The 20,101-nt window shown below is 58.9% G+C and overlaps 2 protein-coding genes across 6 annotated transcripts in view; one reads left to right on the top strand and one right to left on the bottom strand.

The window, feature by feature from the left end:
* The first annotated feature begins 944 nt into the window (after positions 1-944).
* On the top strand, positions 945-6,665 carry CHPF2 (chondroitin polymerizing factor 2). Of its 3 annotated transcripts, none has more exons than XM_036356084.1 (4): positions 946-2,494; positions 2,920-3,484; positions 4,145-4,327; positions 5,242-6,665. In XM_036356084.1, exons 1-4 carry the CDS (start codon positions 2,208-2,210, stop codon positions 6,538-6,540), a joined length of 2,334 nt encoding a protein of 777 aa, XP_036211977.1. In that variant the 5' UTR covers positions 946-2,207; the 3' UTR covers positions 6,541-6,665. The 3 variants fall into 3 exon arrangements, with proteins under 3 accessions (XP_036211978.1, XP_036211977.1, XP_036211980.1); XM_036356087.1 differs by having other exon boundaries at positions 2,357-2,494; positions 2,846-3,484; XM_036356085.1 differs by lacking the exon at positions 4,145-4,327 and having other exon boundaries at positions 945-2,494.
* A 134-nt stretch (positions 6,666-6,799) lies between these two features.
* The window catches only part of SMARCD3 (SWI/SNF related, matrix associated, actin dependent regulator of chromatin, subfamily d, member 3), a 37,046-nt gene continuing 23,744 nt past the window's right edge, over positions 6,800-20,101 (bottom strand). Inside the window, exons 2-14 of one of the 3 annotated variants that reach the window (XM_036356093.1) lie at positions 19,821-19,931; positions 14,301-14,512; positions 12,084-12,126; positions 10,915-11,037; positions 10,678-10,800; positions 10,332-10,427; positions 10,065-10,166; positions 9,674-9,835; positions 8,056-8,153; positions 7,764-7,899; positions 7,387-7,509; positions 7,170-7,271; positions 6,800-6,958 (exon numbers count right to left, since the gene is read on the bottom strand). In XM_036356093.1, the coding sequence (XP_036211986.1) occupies positions 6,905-6,958; positions 7,170-7,271; positions 7,387-7,509; positions 7,764-7,899; positions 8,056-8,153; positions 9,674-9,835; positions 10,065-10,166; positions 10,332-10,427; positions 10,678-10,800; positions 10,915-11,037; positions 12,084-12,126; positions 14,301-14,503 (1,365 nt within the window). In that variant the 5' untranslated portion in view covers positions 14,504-14,512; positions 19,821-19,931 and the 3' untranslated portion in view covers positions 6,800-6,904. Of the gene's footprint in view, positions 6,959-7,169; positions 7,272-7,386; positions 7,510-7,763; positions 7,900-8,055; positions 8,154-9,673; positions 9,836-10,064; positions 10,167-10,331; positions 10,428-10,677; positions 10,801-10,914; positions 11,038-12,083; positions 12,127-14,300; positions 14,513-17,564; positions 18,037-19,820; positions 19,932-20,101 lie in introns of those variants that run through there. The other 2 variants (XM_036356091.1, XM_036356092.1) reach the window with 2 other exon arrangements.

Below are 20,101 nucleotides of genomic sequence, written 5' to 3'. Positions count from 1 at the left end.
GGAGTCTAAACCCGGGCATGTGCCCTGAGCGGGATTGGAACTGTGATTGCCGGTTCATGGGTCAATGCTCAACCACTGAGCCACAAGCGCTGGGCCATAGGACGTGGTAAAGGCCCGGGACAGACCATTGCTACTTGTGTGATACTGTCTTACCATGTGCAAGGCGTCTGACGTTCTTGGCTCTTCCCCTCGAACATTTGGCAACAAAGTTGCTCCTGCACACCTCCCGCTTGCCCCCGAGGGGTGTGCCGTCCTGGCCGGAGCCTCCGTGGTTGTCAGAGGCCCCGCCGGCCCCGGGCTGTGTTCCCCCTTCTCCGGCCCTAGCTGCCCCGGCCTCCCCAGTTCTCTCAGCCAGCCTCTCTCCTCTTTCTGGGCTCTGCTTTTTACCTGGAAATCTCACATTTCGTTTGGGTGACTCACTGAAACTCTGGATTCTCAGCCTTCCCAAATTCACAGTCTAATTCGTCCTGTCGTGTTTTCCCACTGGACTCGCCGTGTCCGCCGTGGCACGTGTGACAGCTCGGGACATCTGCCCGCGTGTGTTCTGCCGGTCAGTGTGAGTTTAGCGTCGACTCTCAGCTCCCGAGGGAGGGACCACGCCCACCCGCCCGGCCGGTCACTCGGTACCCACGACGATGGCCCGCAACTTCCAGGCCAACACCCGGCCGCCTGACGGAGCGGAGCGGCGGGTTCCGGGGCCGCGGGGGCAGTCCCGGGGCTGACACGCGATCACTGGGGGGTACTTTCCTGGGCGGGTGGGAGTTGGGATGGGAGTTGGGGTGGGAGGTTTGCGGCCCCCCAGGGCCACTCGGAGGAGCGCCTGTGGGGCGCACGCGAGTTCGAGAGGGGCGGCGGCACGCGGTCCCGAGGAGGAGCCGGCAGACCATAGAGAGGGCGCGGCGGAGCGAGCGGCCGGATGCGGTCACCATAGAGACGGGCTGACAGCGGGCGGAAGAGGAAGGAGGGGCCGGCCGTGAGGTGGCAGCGGCCGCGGTGGAGCCGGCGCCTCGGCGGGACCTGGGGTCTGTTCCTCCTTCCCGCCCTGCCCCCGCCCCACGCCCTCGCCCGGTCCCGGGGACGGCGCTGCTCGCGACGGTCGCATCCTCCCCGCTTCGCCCCGGGCCTGCTGCCGGGCCTCCCCCTGCGGCCCCGCGGAAGCCCCGGGCACGGGGTCCTTGCCCTCCTCTCAGTCCCCCGCCCTCGGCAGCTCCGTGACGCAGCCGGTTTTGTTCGTTTGGAGACTAACAGCTAACAGTCGCCTTGAGCCTTCTTTCCAGGACTGGGATGGGTCCGTGATCGCAGAGGGAGCGCCGCGGCCGGCCTGTCCAGAACCCGCGTGGCCTCGAGCCGCTCCTGGGCCTCTCGGTTCGGTTTGGTGTGGGAACCTGGGGCCTTGGGACGACCGGACAGCGAGGGGCTCTGACACCGCCCTCCGCAGCTACTGCCAGTTGCCTCCTGTCCTCCCGGAGAGGGAGGTGGCAGCACCCGCCTCTGAGCATCTGGGCTTGGGGAAGGAGGTGCTGCAAAATGGCCCCGGCAGCCTCCGGGCCCCTGTGAGAGCTGGGGGCTGGGGCTCGCTCTCTGCCCCTCGTTTGGGTGGGCAGAGCTTCCGTGTGCCATGCCAGTGGCTCTCGCCCCCTCCTGAGCGGGCAGAGGGTCCCTCCCGCCCCGTGTTTCCTTGGCACTCGGGAGTAGAGTAGGAAGAGGCCGGATCCCTTTCAGCAGCCTGAGTGAGGCCGCCAGGCCAGGCTCCGGGGCAGGGTAGGGGGCAGCGCCTGGGGGGCGCCCTGTTCTGATGCAGCAGGTGCTTTCCCCTGCCCCTTCTACAGCAGCTGCTGCTGGCTCCTGACTTGGTCTGCAGGTGTGCGTGGGCCTTTCGGGTTACGTTTGGCAGGAGTGAGTGGTGTTGCCTCTCTTTTCTACGGGAAGACAGGCCATAAGCCGTTAGTGGGCGAATTGGAGTCTAATATTTATTACCGTCTGGACTGAGGGTTAGATCTGGCACTTTGATAACTGGAGACCAGCCAGACAGGATTGTGAAGACGGGACCGTCCAGCTTCCTGGGGATGCTGGGTCTGGAAGCAAACACGCCTTGTTCTGCTGCTGAGCTCATGGGCCCCAGGTTCCCTGGTTAAAACTGCATGCCTACCACTGGCCTGGCACCCGTCAACCTACTGAGTGATCCTTGAGGCTGTGCCCTCCGGAGCATGCGCACAGCAGGGCCTACCACCATGCGACTGAGCTCCCTGTTGGCTCTTCTGCGACCAGCGCTGCCCCTCATCCTGGGGCTGTCTCTGGGATGCAGCCTGAGCCTCTTGCGGGTTTCCTGGATCCAGGGTGAGGGAGAAGATCCCTGTGTAGAGGCTGTGGGGGAACCAGGAGGCCTGCAGAATCCTGACTCAAGAATTGGGCTTGACCAAAGTGATGAAGAGTTCAAACCCCGGATTGTCCCCTACTATAGGGATCCCAACAAGCCTTACAAGAAGGTGCTGAGGTGAGAGCTGCATGCGTGCATAGCCCCCGACCCCACTTCAGGGCTGCTCTAAGGCCTTGCCTCTGCCTTCAGTGGTAATGTGTGTTGGGCCCCGTGGAGCAATTCTTACCATCGTGGTTCTATTTCTTTTTTCCCCGCTTCCTCAGTCTAAGAAAGTCTCACCTATTGGTGTTACATTAGTGCTGGATGTTCTTAGATAGGGTAGGAATTGCATCTACTTCGTCTAGTCCAGCATTAGTAAACCCCTCCCCAGTGTCAGCTGTTCAGAGGATGCTTACTCCAGGAGCTAATTAATACTGATGAGGAGGTCTCTTGCTTCTCTTTTCTCACCTCCAACTCCCTCATTTCTAGAGGGGTGTGTATGCTATACAACCTGGGTTCCTGAGATGAGGGAGCTGACCCTTGACAGACTGGTCTCTCCACAGGACTCGGTACATCCAGACAGAGCTGGGCTCTCGGGAGCGGTTGCTGGTGGCTGTCCTGACTTCCCGGGCCACGCTGTCCACTTTGGCCGTGGCTGTGAACCGCACCGTGGCCCACCACTTCCCGCGGTTGCTCTACTTCACTGGGCAGCGGGGGGCCCGGGCTCCAGCGGGGATGCAGGTGGTATCTCATGGGGACGAGCGACCGGCCTGGCTCATGTCGGAGACCCTGCGCCATCTCCACACACACTTTGGGGCCGACTACGACTGGTTCTTCATCATGCAGGATGACACGTATGTGCAGGCCCCCCGCCTGGCAGCCCTTGCTGGCCACCTCAGCATCAACCAAGACCTGTATTTGGGCCGGGCGGAGGAGTTCATTGGCGCCGGCGAGCAGGCCCGGTACTGCCATGGGGGCTTTGGCTACCTGTTGTCTCGGAGTCTCCTGCTTCGATTGCGGCCACATCTGGATGGCTGCCGAGGGGACATTCTCAGTGCCCGTCCTGACGAGTGGCTTGGCCGCTGCCTCATCGACTCTCTGGGCATCGGCTGTGTCTCACAGCACCAGGTGACAGCCCTTTCAAGTCAGTCGGGGTCCCTGACAACAGTATTGACTGAGGGATTGGTCTCCAGGCTAGGTGATGCTGGCTCCTTCCCGGCAGCACATGCGGCCTCTGGTTTGCCCTTCACAGATACGGAGTGTGCCTCTGGCTGCCCTGCTACCCTCAGGCAGTCTTAGCCCCGGGGGCATCTTGTCAGGGACCCTGTGAGAAGATAAAAGGTGCCCCCTCCTCAGTCCTCCATCCATCTGCCCCCCTTCCTCCACCCCTTCCCTGACACACGCACAGTCGTGAACAATCTGGGAATGTTCTAGAGATGGCTACGCTCCTGGAGAAGTGAGGTAATCCCTGTTCTAGCCCTGAGAGCTGCCCTGTCTCTGGGACTGGTATCATAGGAGTACTTGCTGGCTCATGGTGTTCATTCCCTGGAGAAACAGTGGGGCTCTCTGGGGAAGAGAGTACCCTTAGTTGCCTACTGAACATTCTTTTTTCCAAAATTTAGCAGTGAGAGTAAGGCCAAGGTTAAGGGGACACTGGACTGAGCCCCCGCTTCCTCCGTCCTTGCACGGCAGCAGCAGTTATGGGGGTGAATGCTGGGTTTGGTCAGGGCTGGTTGAGACGGGCAGCCCTCCGTGTGTGGCACTGATTGGTCTGATTGGTCCCTCTAGGGGCAGCAGTATCGCTCATTTGAACTGGCCAAAAATAGAGACCCGGAGAAGGAGGGGAGCTCGGCTTTCCTGAGTGCCTTTGCAGTGCACCCTGTATCGGAGGGGACCCTCATGTACCGGCTCCACAAGCGCTTCAGCACCCTGGAGCTGGAGCAGACGTACAGCGAAATAGAGCAACTGCAGGTGAGCCGGGTCGGCTGGAGTGAGTGGCAGCTGAGGGGGAGGCTGGTGGGGTAGGAAGAAGCTGACCATACCTAAATTTTTTTTTATCCTCACCCAAGGATATTTTTCCATTGATTTTTAGAGAGAGTGGAAGGGAGGGGGAGAGACAGAAAGAAACATTGATGTGAGAGAGACAAGACACATCCATTGGTTGCCTCCCACATATGCCCCGACCAGGGCCGGGGATCAAGCCTGCAAATGAGGTACATGCCCTTGACTGGAATTAAACCCAGGATCCTTTAGTCCTTGGGCCAGTGCTCTATCCAGGGAGCCAGACAGGCTAGGGCTAACTGTACCTAAATTTAAAGCAGCTCTAGAGAGAAGGGGCTCTTGGGTCCAGGCCAATCATCAGATGAGCTCCTGGAAAGACCCGGAGGCAGTTAGAAGGGTTTGATGGTGAACTGAGAGGGTCAGGGCTCGGAACAGTGCACCTCTCCACCAAGGAGGCCACAATCCCAAAGTCCCCTAATTTCTATCACTGTCCTAAAAAAACCAAGGGTTTGAAGAATATTCTAGTTTATTGTGGGGTTGTCAGAGGGGAAGTACAGGTGCACACAAAGGTGTGTTCTCAGGAGGATGGGAGTACTTTGGGTTTTGGAGGGGGAGCCGTTGAGCTTTGTATTTCAGGATGCTTTAAGGTCTGTCTGCCAAAGCACATTCCTCCCCGCCGGCCTCCTCACTGCATCTGTGTACAGGGGGTGTAATTCATATGCCGATTGCGATTGTAGAGGAAGGATGTAAGGTACAGGGAATTGAGTGATTAGCCAAGGGGCACCCCACTAAGTGTCAGGACAGAGCGCAGAGCCCGGGCGGGTCGGGTCCTGAGGACTACCTAGCTCCCCCGGTTTACTAACTGTGTGTCCCTCCTGCCCTAGGCTCAGATCCGGAACCTGACCGTGCTGACCCCCGAGGGGGAGGCAGGGCTGAGCTGGCCTGTGGGGCTCCCGGCCCCGTTCACACCACGCTCTCGATTTGAGGTGCTGGGCTGGGACTACTTCACAGAACAGCACACCTTCTCCTGTGCAGATGGGGCGCCCAAGTGCCCACTGCAAGGGGCTAGCCGGGCGGACGTGGGCGATGCTGTGGAGACGGCTCTGGAGCAGCTGAACCGGCGCTATCAGCCCCGGCTGCGATTCCAGAAGCAGCGGCTGCTCAATGGTTACCGGCGCTTTGACCCAGCGCGGGGCATGGAGTACACCCTGGACCTACTGCTGGAAGCTGTGACGCAGCGTGGGCACCGGCGGGCTCTGGCCCGCAGGGTCAGCCTGCTTCGGCCGCTGAGTCGAGTGGAAATCCTACCTATGCCCTATGTCACAGAGGCCACCCGTGTGCAGCTGGTGCTGCCGCTCCTGGTGGCGGAAGCTGCTTTGGCCCCTGCTTTCCTCGAGGCCTTTGCGGCCAGCGTTCTGGAGCCACGAGAGCATGTGTTGCTCACCCTCCTGCTGGTCTATGGGCCACAGGAAGGTGGCCGAGGGGCCCTGGACCCGTTTCTCGGGGTGAAGGCTGCAGTGGCCGAGTTGGAGCGACGGTACCCTGGGACGAGGCTGGCCTGGCTCGCAGTGCGGGCGGAGGCCCCTTCCCAGGTACGGCTCATGGACGTGGTGTCCAAGAAGCACCCGGTGGACACGCTTTTCTTCCTCACCACTGTGTGGACCCGGCCGGGACCAGAGGTGCTCAACCGCTGCCGCATGAATGCCATCTCTGGCTGGCAGGCCTTCTTCCCCGTCCATTTCCAGGAGTTCCACCCCGCCCTGGCACCACAGAAGTCTCCCCCGGGGGCTGGCCCTGACCCCCCATCCCCTCCTGGTGCTGACCCTGCCCGGGGGGCTCCCGGAGGAGGCCGGTTTGACCGCCAGGCTTCCGCGGAGGGCTGCTTCTACAATGCCGACTACCTGGCTGCCCGCGCGCGGCTGGCTGCTGAACTGGCAGGCCAGGAAGAGGAGGAAGCCCTGGAGGGGCTGGAGGTGATGGATGTGTTCCTCCGGTTCTCAGGGCTCCACCTCTTCCGAGCCGTGGAGCCAGGGCTGGTGCAGAAGTTCTCCCTGCGGGACTGCAGCCCTCGGCTCAGTGAGGAACTCTACCACCGCTGCCGCCTAAGCAACCTGGAGGGGCTGGCCGGCCGGGCCCAGCTGGCCATGGCCCTGTTCGAGCAAGAGCAGGGCAACAGCACCTAGCCTCGGCCTGCCGTGTGGTTCCCCTTTCTGCCTCAGCCCCAGGAGGGCAAGGCAAGATGGATGGAGAGCTTGTGGCTGTATTTTTTTTAAATAAGAAAATGTGATTAAAAGTGTCTTCTGCCAAAGTGATTTTAGGTCTAGGGAAACGGAGTCAGGAGAAGAATCTGAGGGAGGGGCTGGGGAGTTTTCCCAGAGGGACCTACTGCCTCCCCCTGCCCCCTCTCTCCCAGTTGCCAATGACCACACAGCTGCTAGCAGATGAATGACCTTTAATCCAGTTCCCCACCTCCCACAGGTGGGCAGAGGGGTGCTGGCAGAGCCTGGGTCAGGTGGCCCTGGCCCGCGGTGCTCATTTGCAGGGCTCCTAGGTGTTGCGCACCACCAGCGACTGCTCCAGCTCCTGCCTGCGCTGCTGGATCTTTAGAGAAATGAGAGCAGGAGCAGGGTTACGGTGTTGCTGGTGAGTGACAGGACGACCCCAACCACCCGCTGCCCACCCTGGAAGAGCATCTGGGAGCAGGGAGGGCTCCCAGGAGGTGAGGGACATGGTGGAGTGGCAAAGGCACCGGAGGCTGAGGAAGGAAGTTTCTCAGTGAGGAGGGGCCTAAGGTGCCCGGGCCCCTTCACACCTTGCAGTAGAAGTAGCGGCTGACCGCTTCCTGAGACCAGGGCTGGTGGTAGAACTCAGCCCGGCGCTCCTCCTCAGGGTTGCCTGCCACATCTGTCATCACCTGGGAGGGAGAGTGGAATCAGCCCTGAGCCCGGGCCCTTCCCCCCCTGTGTACAACCTTTACTGTCTTCCTGATATGCTTGTCTTCCATCCAGTGCTCCCCAAGTCCCCTTCACCTTGAGGTCCCGGCTCTGGGAGCAGAGCAGGTCTTGGATGTAGCCTTTGGGGTCTCTGGAGAAGCTTAGCATGAAGTCCCTCTGGATCTTGAGCTGGTTTATGGACTCAATCGTCTCATGGATCTACAGGTAGAAAGACAGAAGCTTCACCTGGCTGTGGTGATGTGGAAGAAGGGGGAAGGGGGAGGCAGGCACGTGGGGGAAGGGCTGCTGCTGTTCCTTTGAAGAACAGTCCCTCGGGCCCCAGGCCTCTGCAGTCCCAGGGGAGGGGGTGTTAAGTCCTTCATCTCTTCATAGGCCCATGCTCGTGTCTATTCTGTCTGTACTCTGTCATTTCTGGGTTAACATCCCACTGCAGCTCTGGGCTCTGGCCCCACCTTACTGTCCAGAGCGCTGATCTCCTGCTGGTTGGCCGTGGACAGGAGGAAACTGCTCATCTGCCCCTTCAGTGGCTCCTCCACCTCCACATCAATGTCATAGCACGCCGTCTTCTTCTGGTCCGACGGGTCCACGCTGCCAGGAAGTCCAGCCCTTGGAGTTCACCTGCCTCCACAGAGGCCAAGGGCCCCAGGGCAGACGCAGTGGGGAGGGAGGGGGCGTTGGGATAGGGGGGACAGGCAGGACAGGAGGAAATGATTCCCCGGTCTGAGGAGCAAGCCAGGGCCTCACCTGATGACGTGATTGATGACAATTGGGTCAGGGGGCAACAGCAGGGCTGTGAGGCGTTGGGGAATCTCAGAAAACTTCAGCCGGGGACAATCAAAAATCTGAGGCAGGAGGAAGAGGTCACTCTTTTGTGCTTGGAAAGGGCATAACTACAGTTCTAGATCCATTCCGGAAAGGCCACAAGAAGCCAGGGGCATCTGAGTCACGGGTCTGAAACTAGGGGCCCATGGGCTGGTGCGGTGCAGTGGTTGAGGATGGACCCTGGGTCTGCCTGCCTAGATACCAATCCTGCTCCCACCACTTACTCTGCAGCCTGAGCAAGTTACTTAATGACTCAGACCTCAGTTTCTTCATCTCTACAATGGGGATAATAGTAGTACCCCTCTCTCAGGGTTGTGGTTAGAATTCAGTGCATCAGTACACTCAACGTGCTTGGAACATACCTGCCTGACACATGGTATGTGCTCAATAAACATCAACTGTTCTTTTTACTCCTCAGGTTTATCTGCTGTATTTATTTAAAATGTATGAAGAATAATCTCTACTGCCCTGGCTGGTTGCTCAGTGGTTAGAGCGTCAGCCTGTGGACCGAAGGGTCATGGGTTCAATTCTGGGTCAAGGTCACATACCTCAGTTGCAGGTTCTATCCCCAGCCCCATAAGGGCACATGCAGGAGGCAACCAGTCAATGTGTTTCTCACATTGATGTTTCTCTTTCCCTCTTCCCTCCCACTCTCCCTAAAAAGGTCAATGGGGGAAAACTATCGGCTCAGTGGTTGAATGCTGACCCATGAACCAGGAGATCATGGTTCGATTCGCAGTCAGGGCACATGCCCAGGTTTCAGGCTGGATCCCCAGTAGGGGGTGTGCAGGAAGCAGTGGATTGATGATTCTCTCTCATCACTGATGTTTCTATCTCCCTCTCCCTCCCTCTCGCTGAAATCAAAAATATATTTTAAAAAGATATCCTCAGCCTGGCCAGCATGGCTCAGTGGTCGAGTGTCGTTCTGTGAACCAGGAGGTCACGATTCAATTCCCAGGTTGCGGGCTCGATCCCCAATGTGGACTGTGCAGGAGGCAGCAGATCCATGATTCTCTCTCATCATTGATGTTTCTATCTCTTTCTCCCTCTCCCTTCCTCTCTGAAATCAATAAAAATATATTTAAATTAAATAAATAAAAAGATATCCTCGGGTGAGGATTAAAAAAAAAAATCTCTACTTTGGTAGAATTTTTGTCAAACCCCTTTCATAGCAATTTGATTTTCCTAACTGCCCAGTGGGTTAGATGGGACAGATGAGGAACAAGGCTCAAAATGGCCAAGTAATTCACCCAGAGTCAGGACCCAGGACCAGACCCCTGAGATCCAACTCTAAGTGCCAAGAATATTACATTCCTGAGAGCTTTGTGGGGTTCCAGACCTCCCTGACCTGGGATGGTGAACATGCAGCACAGAGCTACACCATGGTAGGGCCTGGACTAGGACTCTGGCCTCTGGCTCTGAGAGAGTGACTATGGTTTCTAATACCTGAGAATCTAAAGGCAGGGGTGGTATTAGCTTCGTAGAGGCACTTCCCCTACCGGTGACTCTGTCTGCTCCCCACATCCTGGGCTCAGGGTACCTGCTGGAAATACTTGTCCCCATTGATGTATTCCTTGTCGTGGGAGTCCTGCAGCCTGTTGGTCTTCACATACTGCCACAGGGCCTGCACGATGGCTGAGCGGCTCTGCGTGTGCAAGCCCAGCAGCCGGGCCAGGCGGGGATCCAGTTTGAACTGGGGAGGCTGTGAAAAGGTGACCATGAAAATTAGGGAGTGGAAAGAGCTCAAAGCCAGGCAGCTTGGGACTGGGGTGGAAGTGGGGGGTACGACATGGTGATTGGGCTCCTTGGAAATGTGCTTCTGGAGACAGAGTTAGGATGGGTCTCTTGGGATGCCTACCTTGGGGGCCTTCGCCCACCTGTCTAAGAGAAAGGGTGTGGGGGGCCAAAGGGTGTGGGGGACTGGCACGGACCTGGTAGTCCAGCATGAGGAGCAGCGTGCAGCGCACACTCAGGTCCCCCGGCCTCTTCACCTGGAACCCATCCGTCTCCTGGGTGGTGGGCGTCCGGTGCCACTGTCCAGGGGAGAAGAGCTGGGTCACGTCACAGGCCCATCTGGGCTGGTGATGCTTGGGGCTCTAGGGAGGTCCCTGGTGCAAACCTGTGCAGCGGATGGGACTGCGGGACTTGGGCCTGTGGAAGGGTGGCAATTCTAGGGCAATGTGGGGTCTGGGTCTTACCTCAACTAGGTGGTTGTCAGGGCCATAAAGGTCTTTGTCTAGTTCAATGACCAAACTCTTGAAGAAGGAAGAGAACTTTCGCTTCTGCTTGCTGGGCTGTGGGAGAAGAACAGGGACTGTGGGGGCAGAACAGGGACCATGGGGGCAGAACGAGTTGGGAGGGGGTGGGGCTGGTTGGGTAGGGCAGCATGGTTAGAAGCAGGCCTCTGCACCTCTGATGTCCCTCCAGGCCACCCACCCTGGGCAGGGCTGACTCCCTAACCCTCAGTGCAAACATCTAGTTCTGTCCTCAGTCCAGCCCCATACCCACCCCAGGACACCTGGAGAGACCTGGGCCAAGACGTACGTCATCCAGGAGTTTCCCCTCCACCCGCAGCTCCCAGGAGGCGATGCTGCCGTCAGAATCCTCAGCATCGGGCTTCGCAGGGTTAAAGGTATTGGAGATATAGAGACGCAGCTTCCGCTTTTGCTGTAGAAATAAAGAGTGTCCCACAGAGCAAGCACTGTGTGCCAACTCCGCAACCCCACGTCTCCATTCTGGGAACAGGACGTAGAGCACCTTCCCACCCCTAAACCAAGGCACCTTCATCGGCCTCTTCAGAGCCTCCTGGATGTCCACCCGCTTCCGCATGATGGTTTGATCCAGTTTCCTCTCAAACGCCAGGAGGTCCATGTAAGCCTGGGATTCAGGGACCAGCTCCCGGATCTGGAAGAGGAGGAGGAAGGCAGGGAACAGGGGCTCAGCCAATCTTGTAGGTGGAATGTGTGCATATCATGTGATTCCAGGTACACAGAGATGGAGGGGAGCTGGCTGGTTCTGGGACTTTTGAGAGTGAGAATGGGACCTCTCCCCAGGACTGCGTATCCAGCAGTAGCAGCCTCATGTATAGGGACAAAAACTGCTTCTCCCTCCAGAGCAGTGGTTCTCAACCTTCCTAATGCCGCGACCCTTTAATACAGTTCCTCATGTTGTGGTGACCCCCAACCATAAAATTATTTTCGTTGCTACTTCATAACTGTAATTTTGCTATTGCTATGAATTGTCATGTAAATATCTGATATGCAGGATGTATTTTCATTGTTACCAATTGAACATAATTAAGGCATAGTGATTAATCACAAAAACAATATGTAATTATAGATGTGTTTTCCGATGGTCTTAGGCGACCCCTGTGAAAGGGTCATTCGACCCCCAAAGGGGTCGCGACCCACAGGTTGAGAACCGCTGCTCTAGGGAGACCCATGCATTTCATGATTAGGGAAGGCCAGAGCCACCATGGACCCCAACAAACTCGGGCTTCACCTCCTCCTCTGGCTCTTTCCTTTGTCACACAGCCTCTGGGCTATCCTTGGGTGTCTGTAAATTGGCTAGGACCTTGGTGTCCCTGAGACAGTTAGGGGATGTGGCTGCTTGCCTCTGCCCTGGCACCTCACCCAGTCACTCCAACTGATGTCTAAACTAGCTATCCCCCCTGCCCTCCCCCCCCCCCCACAGCTCAGCATGTGTTTGGACCGCTGCAATTCAGCCCACTGCACCCCAGGCCCAGGATGCTACCCTTTGGGTTCTGTTCCTTCCCTCTATCCCACCCCCTCCCTCTGGCCTGGGGAGCCTCACTTCTTAATTAGCTTTTTAAACAAAAAGTAAAAGTGATTGTGACCGCTGAAGCTCTGCTCCTTAGGGGGAGGGGAGACAAATGAGGTGGGGCAGCAAGGGGTGAGGGTCTGCTGGGGGCTTCTGTGAAAGGCACTCACCCTTTGAGGGAGGATTTTGTCAGCCATCTTCCTCCTCTTGGCACTGTACATTTTTTAAAGAAAAAACCAGGTTACCATGGTAACAGATCTGGGAGTAAGGAGGCCACCTGCTAAATTATCCCCCCTCTCCGCCCGCCTGGCTGGGGTTCCCACAGCCCACTCCTCTGCCTGCTCAAGGGGCAACAAAGGTGGTGTGTGGCGTCGTGCTCTGTCCTCTCTAGGGGCAGAGGTGACTCCTCCTTTCTCTGGCCTGGGAGCCTCCTTCTGCCCCAGGCATGTGCCCTGACAGGGCCAGACAATCGTAGACTTAGGGGCTGAGGTGGGGAGCTGCAGAAGTGTTTGGGGAAAGCTGGGAAGGAGAGAGGACAGAGGAGAGGGAGGATGGCTCCTGAGGACTTTCCTATGCTGCCAAACTGGGGGGCACTGTCCAAGGAAGGCTAGCCGACCCCCGGACCCCAATCCCTGGAGCAGGACGTGGTGACATGAAGCTGGTGAGGACTGCACCTCTGCCACCCTGGGCTTGGAGGAGATGCTGAGAGGAGAGGGACACTCTCCTAGGGACTCAGAGAGAGTGTGTGTGGGGGACATTCTCCCCTGGGACATGACTTCGGGGGGGGGGGGGGATTGGATTATTCTTGACCAACTAGCTGCTTCTGACTTCCAAATGCACCCCAGAGAATCCTTGGCAAGTGAATAGCCCAGCCTAAAGGATGGCTCTATACTGCCCCCATGTGGTGTTCTCAACTACTGCCCCTCCCTGTCCAGAAATCTATTCTAAGGTTAGAAGAGGAGCTTTCACTCAAGGTCTGACTTGTTTTTGTTTGTTTTGTTTTTGTGTTTTTGTTAATCCCCATCCGAGGATATTTTCCCATTGATTTTTAGAGAGAATGGAAGAGAGAGGGAAAGACAGAAAGAAACAATGATGTGAGAGAAACACATCGATTGGTTGCCTCGTGCTCGGGCCGGGCTGGGGAGGAGCCTGCAACCAAGGTATGTGCCCTTGACTGGAATTGAACCCGGGACCCTTTGGTCCACAGGCTAATGCTCTACCCACTGAGCAAAACCGGCTAGGGCTGTTTTTGTGTTTTTTAAAAGACATTTTTATTGATTTCAGAGAGGAAGGAAGAGGGGAAGAGAGATAGAAACATCAGTTATGAGAAAGAATCATTGATCAGCTACCTCCTGCACGCCCCTCACTGGGGACTGAGTCCACAACCCAGGCATGTGCCCTCACTGGGAATCGAACCTGTGACCTCAGGTAGACGCTCAGCCATTGAGCCACACCGGCCAGGCAGGTCTGACTTGTTTTGAACAAAGTATCTATGTGAGACTCTCCATTTGTACAAAACAAATCAGGGACTTGTTAACTGTATAACAGGATGATTTATTTTGAAGGAGAATTCACCGTAGGATTTCTATGAACAGGGAATTTTCCTCGATGTGTAAAAAATATTTTATAATGAGGTATAATCCATATTACACATTTTACAGGACTCCATGTGGTGAGCAGAGGGAAGCATGTGTGTTTGGCTAAATAGTGAAACCCAAAGGGGCATTTCTCTTGTCATGCACCAGCAGGGGCTTTGGGGGTGCCACCAGCTGGCCCCAACAAGGACATGGGCTGGCCCTGGGGGCTTGGAGGCAGACCTGGTCCAGAGGCCAGATTATGACAGCTCTTCAATCTTTGAGTGCCTGCGAGCAGGACTGGGCAGAAGACATCCCCTCACCCCAACAGGGCAAATTCCCAAGCTGCTACACAGACACACACACACACACACACACACACACACACACACACGCCAGGGATTCGGATTCCCAAGATCTGGAATGGGGCTTTAAACAGTCAAGCCAGGGAATTCTGGGGAAGGTGCACCGGACAACCACAGTTTGAGAAACACAGTCCCACAGCTCTGCTCTCAGGCCTTCTGCCAGCACCCACCCCCCAACCCCAAAGACTGAAGCATCACCCTTAACCTGGGAACAAGGGCTGGAGAGAGGGCTGGAGCAGGTGACAAGGAGAAAGGGCGCTGCGGCCGCAGCTCGTCTACGCTGGGCACACAAAGGAGCCAGAGCAGTGCCCCTCACTCCACTTCTCCAGAGGGCATCCCTCCCGGGACGCCTCGGCCCCTGCTGCTCATGCCTCCTCGCCCCTGCCAATCCCGCTCCTCGCCCACCCCGTCCCTGCGGCCCGCCCCCTCCGCGCCGGGCCCCACTCACCTGCGGCTCCGCGCGGGGGCGGTGGGCACTGGCTGGCCCTGGCTCTGGGCCTGGCTCTGGCCGGGCGGAGGCGCTGCTCGCTTGCGGGCGGGCTCCATGCCCGCGGGGGCCAGGCCGGGTCGCACGGCGGGGCTGCCCATGTATGGGGAGCCCGGGGGGCCCATGGGCGCCCCCTGGTGGGGCATCCGGGCTCCAGACGGCATCCCGGGGCGCTGGGTTGGGGAGGGGGGTGGCGGGGGTGAAGCAGAAACAGGCGCCCGCCGGTCAGAGCAGGGCCCGGCTCCAGGCGTCCTGAGCCGCGTCTCCCCCACCCCAAACCCCGGCTGGTGACCCTGCTGCAGCGGCGTGAACGAGGGTGGGAGGGGCAGGGGCGCCGGAACCGCGCGGCTTTGGCGGAGGGGGCTTCGCGTCTCGCTGCAGGAAGCTAACTGCAGCCAGGCAACTGCACGGGGCATCGCCAGCTTCGGATTTGCGGAAGGTACCGCGGAAATGAATATTAATGGCGCCTTTGAACCTTTTCAAAGGATGTGCACATCCACATGCTGCTCCGAAAAACAGACTCGGAGGGTCCTTCCATCCCCACTTGACAGATGAGGCAACCGCGGCTCAAGGAGAGGCGTGACCTCGCCAAGGTCACACGGCTCCTCCTGGCACAGGCAGCCCGAGTGGCCAGTTGGCTGCACCTAGGTCAGGGCCGAGCTCCCCGCTGGGACTCCCGCAGGCCCGCTTCCCTTCATTCCCTGCTTCCCGGGCCGTCTTGCCCTGCACTCGCCCCCCTCCCTCCATCTCCACCCTCTCTTCTCTCTGGGCCCAGCTTCTGACCCCTCAGCCCCACCCCCAACCCCCTTCAGCTATTCTAAGCGTCCACACCTAGGGGCTTCGCTGACTCGGTCCATCCCATAATTTGCTCCCAAGGTGAGGCTGGAGGTGGGTCTGGAGGCAACCTGAGAGGCTGAGGTCAAACCCCACCATCACTCTCTGATGGGGGGGAAGGAGGGGAGAAGGGAGGAGCCGGAGATGGGCTGCCAGAGGGCTTGGGTAGGTCAAAAGCAGCATATTTCCTCTTAGAATCATCTTTCCTTCCTGTAGGCCTGAATCACCAGAGATGGACTCATCATATAGACCTCCTCTACTTCCCACCCCACCCAGTGAGGTCACAAGTCAGGGTTCAAAGGGGGCTATGGAGAGATGGATGAGGCAGGTGTATTCCCTTGACACTATCCAGGTGCTCAGACGGGATGTAAATGAGATGCAAATACACGGAGTGAAGTGTTCCACAGACTTTTGAAACCCCACTTGTCTAGATTCCAGATGAGAGATTGGGGAGGACAGAGGGGCTATGAAGTGGACGCTGGGTGGGATGGGGATTGGGACATGGAGAGCAAGAAGAAGATTAGGGAGCAAGGGATGCAGCCCCTTGGCCCTCTTATCATTTAAATATTACCACTTTAGCCCTGGCTGGTCTGGCTCAGTGGTTGGAGCATCAGCCCTGGGACTGAAGAGTCCCGGGTTCGACTCCTGTCAAGGGCATGTACCTCAGCTGCAGTCTCAATCCCGGCCCAGGTTGGTTCATGTGTGGGAGGCAACCAATCAATGTGTCTCTCTCACATCGATGTTTCTCTCTGTCTCTTTTCCTCCCTTCCACTCTGTCTAAAAATCAATGGAGAAAATATCCTCCGGTGAGGATCAACAACAATAAAAATACTACCACTTTACCCCCAGGAGCGCAGCTGCCCCCAGGCACAAGGAGGAGCCCTGCCCCCAAACTGGGTGAATTCCTTCTAACTGCCAACTCTCCCTCCAGCCCCGCATTATGTCTAACCTAACCTGCAGCCAACCAGCTGCCTCTGTCCATCTCTCCCACAGTGAAACCTGCCTGTCCATGTGTCTGCCTCCCCCACCCAGCTGACCCTGTCACTCACCCCTCCAGGGTGGTGGCCCAGAAGGGAGCCTAGGCCAGCCGCTCCCCACCAGCACAGATGAGGCACTGGGAGTGGGGCAGTGGGGGCTCAGACCCATTCAAGAACGGAAGCTCTAAGTTGACCAAATAAAAAAATCCACAAGTGTAGCTTTCCTCCCACCTAGATGGGCTTTCTTAAAGGGACTCCCCAAACAACAAGGTTAGGACTGGCAACTCAGCGGGCCAACACCAACACCCCTGGGGCGTTGCCCCAGAGGTTCAGGCTGGAGGACAGGCCACCCCAAGGAAACCCATTTTCCTTATCAGCTGCTCTCCCATTTATCAAGGTCAGTGATACTGCCCTGCTGAAGAGGCCCCAGGGAGCTGTGGCAGCCACCAGGGCCACCCCGTGATGGGCTGAGGCTCCAGGGCCTGCCTCACTGACAGCGTGCCTTCCTTGGGGTCAGAACCAAATTTGGCCACAGTCGATCTGACTGCTTCCTCTACACCTGGCTCCAACTCTAGTACCCATGTCAAGTTCTGACGCCCCTGCCTCTCCCGTCCACCTGCCCTCCACACCTCTCCCCACCTGGCCCTGCTGCCTCTGCTGGAGGCTCCCATGCCCCCAGGTGGCCGTGGCCTCCCTCAGGCTCCCTGTGCTGCCTCCCCGCGTTGGCCTCTAGGCCTCACTCCCTGACGCCAGCCCTTCCTTCACACCTTTGAGGCATTAGGGAAGCAGCTTTTGGGGGCTGAGTCTGCCAAGGGGATCCATCTCAGACCCTTAATTTTGGGGTCTGTCCCTAGAGAGGGCCTCTCTCTGGCCCTGATGGCAGAGGCCACCAGCAAAGCCCCAAAGTCCTCCTCATGAGATGCACAGGCTGTTCAGCCAGAGAGCTTCCTGCTCCCAGTGCCTCCAGGGGTCACCTGCTCCCTGCTCCTGAGATACAATCAGAGAGACACTCTCCCAACGATGGACACAGTCCAGCCCACGCCATGCCCCCCACCCCCACCCCCACCCCAGGGCAGGGGTAACACCTGGGCCCACAGGGGAAAGAACGGAAGGAAACATGTCTGGGACACAGGGGAGCCCCACTTGGGCGTGGGGGACAGTCTCCACGTCCCCACCCCAGCCCCTGACCAGAACCCAGGCAAACGCCTCCCTGGCCGCCCGGGCACCCATCCCCGGCGGCCGCCTGGCGACGTGTTCGGTGCCAGCGCGCCGGCTCCGTCCCGGGCTGGGCCGAGGCTGCGGTGCCCGCCGTGGCCGGGGGAGAGCGGCCCCCGCCAGCCCCTCCCGGCGGCCCTCCATTCAGCCCGCGCCAGGAGCGCACCCCCCACCCCCCCGACAACTTTCCCCCACTCACCACCCCATGGACCAGAAACTCAAAAAGTTTGCTTTTCGTGGCTTTGCGCGCCCCTCCGGCAACTTCGTCCGCGGCCATCGGGGTGGGCTCGGCGGCTCCTCGCACTCTCTCGCTCTCTTTCTCTTTCTTTCCCTTTTCTGCCTTTTTTTCCCTCCAACTCTCCCCTCCGAGTCCTGCTGGGCGCTCTCACACTTCTACTCGAGCGGAGTGGGGAGGGGGCCCCTTCAGGGCTGCCCTGACGGCCCACGGCCCACGCCGCCGCCGCCGCCGCGGCTGCCGCATTCCTGCGCCGATAAGACAGAAATAGTCCGCCGCCGGGGTCTGCCGCCGACTCCGCGGGGACCGGCCGGCCGGCCTTCCAGCCTCGCTGCCCAAACAGCGCAGATAAGCGGCCGGGCGGCCGGCGAGCCCGGCTCCGGCGCTGGGAGCCGCACGGCCGCCGAGGCCGACCGGGGGCCGCGGGAGGCGGCGCGGGGAGGGGCGCCGGGGAGGTGGCCGGGGGCTCGCCGGCCGCCCGGCTCCGCCACAAACAGTGTCCCGGGTGGGGAGTCCGCCGGCGGGGCGGGCAGGGAACGGCCAGTTCCAACTTTTCCCCAAGTGGCTCCCGCCGCATTTCTGAGGCCCTTTCCCCGGGGACCTGGCGGGCCAAGGAGGGAAACATTCGCGGGAGGAGCGGGGGCGCCGAGCCGGGCCAGGCCTCCCCCCGCGCCGGCGGCGGCGGTGGGTGTGCCGAGGGGCGGCGTCCCCGGGCGCCCGCATCTGTGAGCGCCCTTGTCCGCACCGCGGCTCGGCGGCTGGTGGGGTGTTTGCGCGCACAGACGGCGCCTCTGTGTGCCTCCTCCGCGGGGCGCGGGGCGCGTGCGGGGCGGGTGCGTGTGTGGCGGGACCTGGCCGGGGCCTCCCAGCTCCGTGTGCGTCTATTTCTGGGCCTGCGAGGCTGTGTGTGTCTCTGTGTGAAAGTGAGGGCAGGAGGGGATGTCTTTTGGGAAGAGGTGGATAGGGCTCATGAGAACAGGAAGAGGAAAATGTGGGGGGAGGCAAGGATGGGGGTGCTTGTCAACGGATGGGTAGAGAGCACGAGGCAAGCAGCCCGGCGGCTTTGGAATGGGGTGCGGGGTGGGCGACTCGGAGTAGGTGGGGCTCCTGTGGGTTTGGCAGAGCCAACCTCAAGACCCCAAAGAGAGCAGGGTGGTGGGGGAGTCACGAGGGCGCTGCAGGAGGCTGGTGTGGTGGGAGCAGCCAGTCCTCTGGGTTACGAGGGACAGGAAATGGGAGGGGCAAGTCATGAGATCTACAGGCTAGGCCCCCTGGCCCCGCCCATGGCCCCCCAAACCACACCCCTCTCTCCTCCTTCAGAAGGGAGAACTCAGGGGTTTGGGAACAACAGTGGGTCAAGTTTACGGCCCTCCTGGGGCTGGCTGCACTGTCAGAATCCAGGTGAGGAGAGGGGGCAACTTGTTGGAAACGTATTTGAAGTTAGGCCTTCAGATCCAGCATTGCACTGGGGGTGGGGGTGGGGGGATAGGGGCTGTGTGGAGGGGCCTCGGCCTCAACCCTTCAGAATGCCTTCAGAGGTCAAGACCAAGACTGTGGGAGTATTCTGCATGGGGAGTCTCTTCTGACTGCACCCTGGTTTTGCTTGGGCATCCACTGTCAGTCCCCTGAAACGCCAGAGAAGAGGGGTGGTCCACGATGCCGCTCCTCCACCGGGGCTTAGCTGGGACCTAGAGACCCCCTTTCTGCCAAATCTCTACCTAGCCTCCACCCCAGACCCAGACCCACAGAGACTGGGCCCTGGGGGTGGTGGGGTGGGGAGGCAATCTCTCCATCCTGTTCACTAACTTCTACCCCCCTCCTTCGCTCAGTCCCATTTCTAAGCCTCTGCTCCTGATATTCTTTGCCTGGAATGCCTTCCACCTCCTGTCTGCCTGTTCTGATCATATTCATCCTTGAAAGCCCAGCTCAGGCCCCACCTCCCCGAGAAGCCTTCCCTTGTCCACTCGTGTACACGGATCTTTCTCTTCTCCGAATGTCATTACCACCTACCCTGTGGCATGAATTGGCACTGGGCTGACTAAGGTCTGATGGGCTTCATGTGTGTTAGGTCTGTAGTCCCCTGAGGTCAGGGACTGGCTTTAAGTCTCGCTCGGCTGCCATGCCTGGGCACAGGAACTCCACATGACCAAATGCCTGCTAACTCTTGCAACCACCCACAACTCAGTGGCCAGTGGACAGAACTCGTACTTGGCCACTTACCTGAAGGCGTGAGTCACCATGGGCTGGGCACCCCCACCCTCTGTGGGTGCTTGGGCAGGGGTAGACTCCCCTCGGCTTTGTGTAAAGCAGAGTTCTCAATTCTTGGAGAGGCTTTTTGGAAAAAGAAAACAGCAGAGGAGGGGTGGGTGCCCCGCGACCTTACCCAGCTGGGCAGTTTGAGGGTAGGATGGCCCAGCATGTGTGAGGGGGCTTGGTCTTGTGGTGGAGTTGTCAGAGGGGTTGGACCAAGGGCTGCGGTGGACCCCAGGAGATGGTATCAC

The sequence above is a fragment of the Myotis myotis genome, unplaced genomic scaffold, assembly GCF_014108235.1.
Source record: "Myotis myotis isolate mMyoMyo1 unplaced genomic scaffold, mMyoMyo1.p scaffold_m19_p_25, whole genome shotgun sequence".
NCBI classification, from domain to species: Eukaryota; Metazoa; Chordata; class Mammalia; order Chiroptera; family Vespertilionidae; genus Myotis; species Myotis myotis.
Note: the sequence above shows the minus strand (reverse complement) of the source record. Positions and strands in the feature narration are given on the sequence as shown.

Bases quoted from the DNA above. Each gene is read 5' to 3' on its own strand.
- CHPF2 (XM_036356084.1), top strand. From the start codon at position 2,208: ATGCGCACAGCAGGGCCTACCACCATGCGACTGAGCTCCCTGTTGGCT. The intron at 2,495-2,919 runs GTGAGAGCTGCA...GTCTCTCCACAG, and splicing joins CCTTACAAGAAGGTGCTGAG to GACTCGGTACATCCAGACAG. The intron at 3,485-4,144 runs GTGACAGCCCTT...TGGTCCCTCTAG, and splicing joins GCTGTGTCTCACAGCACCAG to GGGCAGCAGTATCGCTCATT.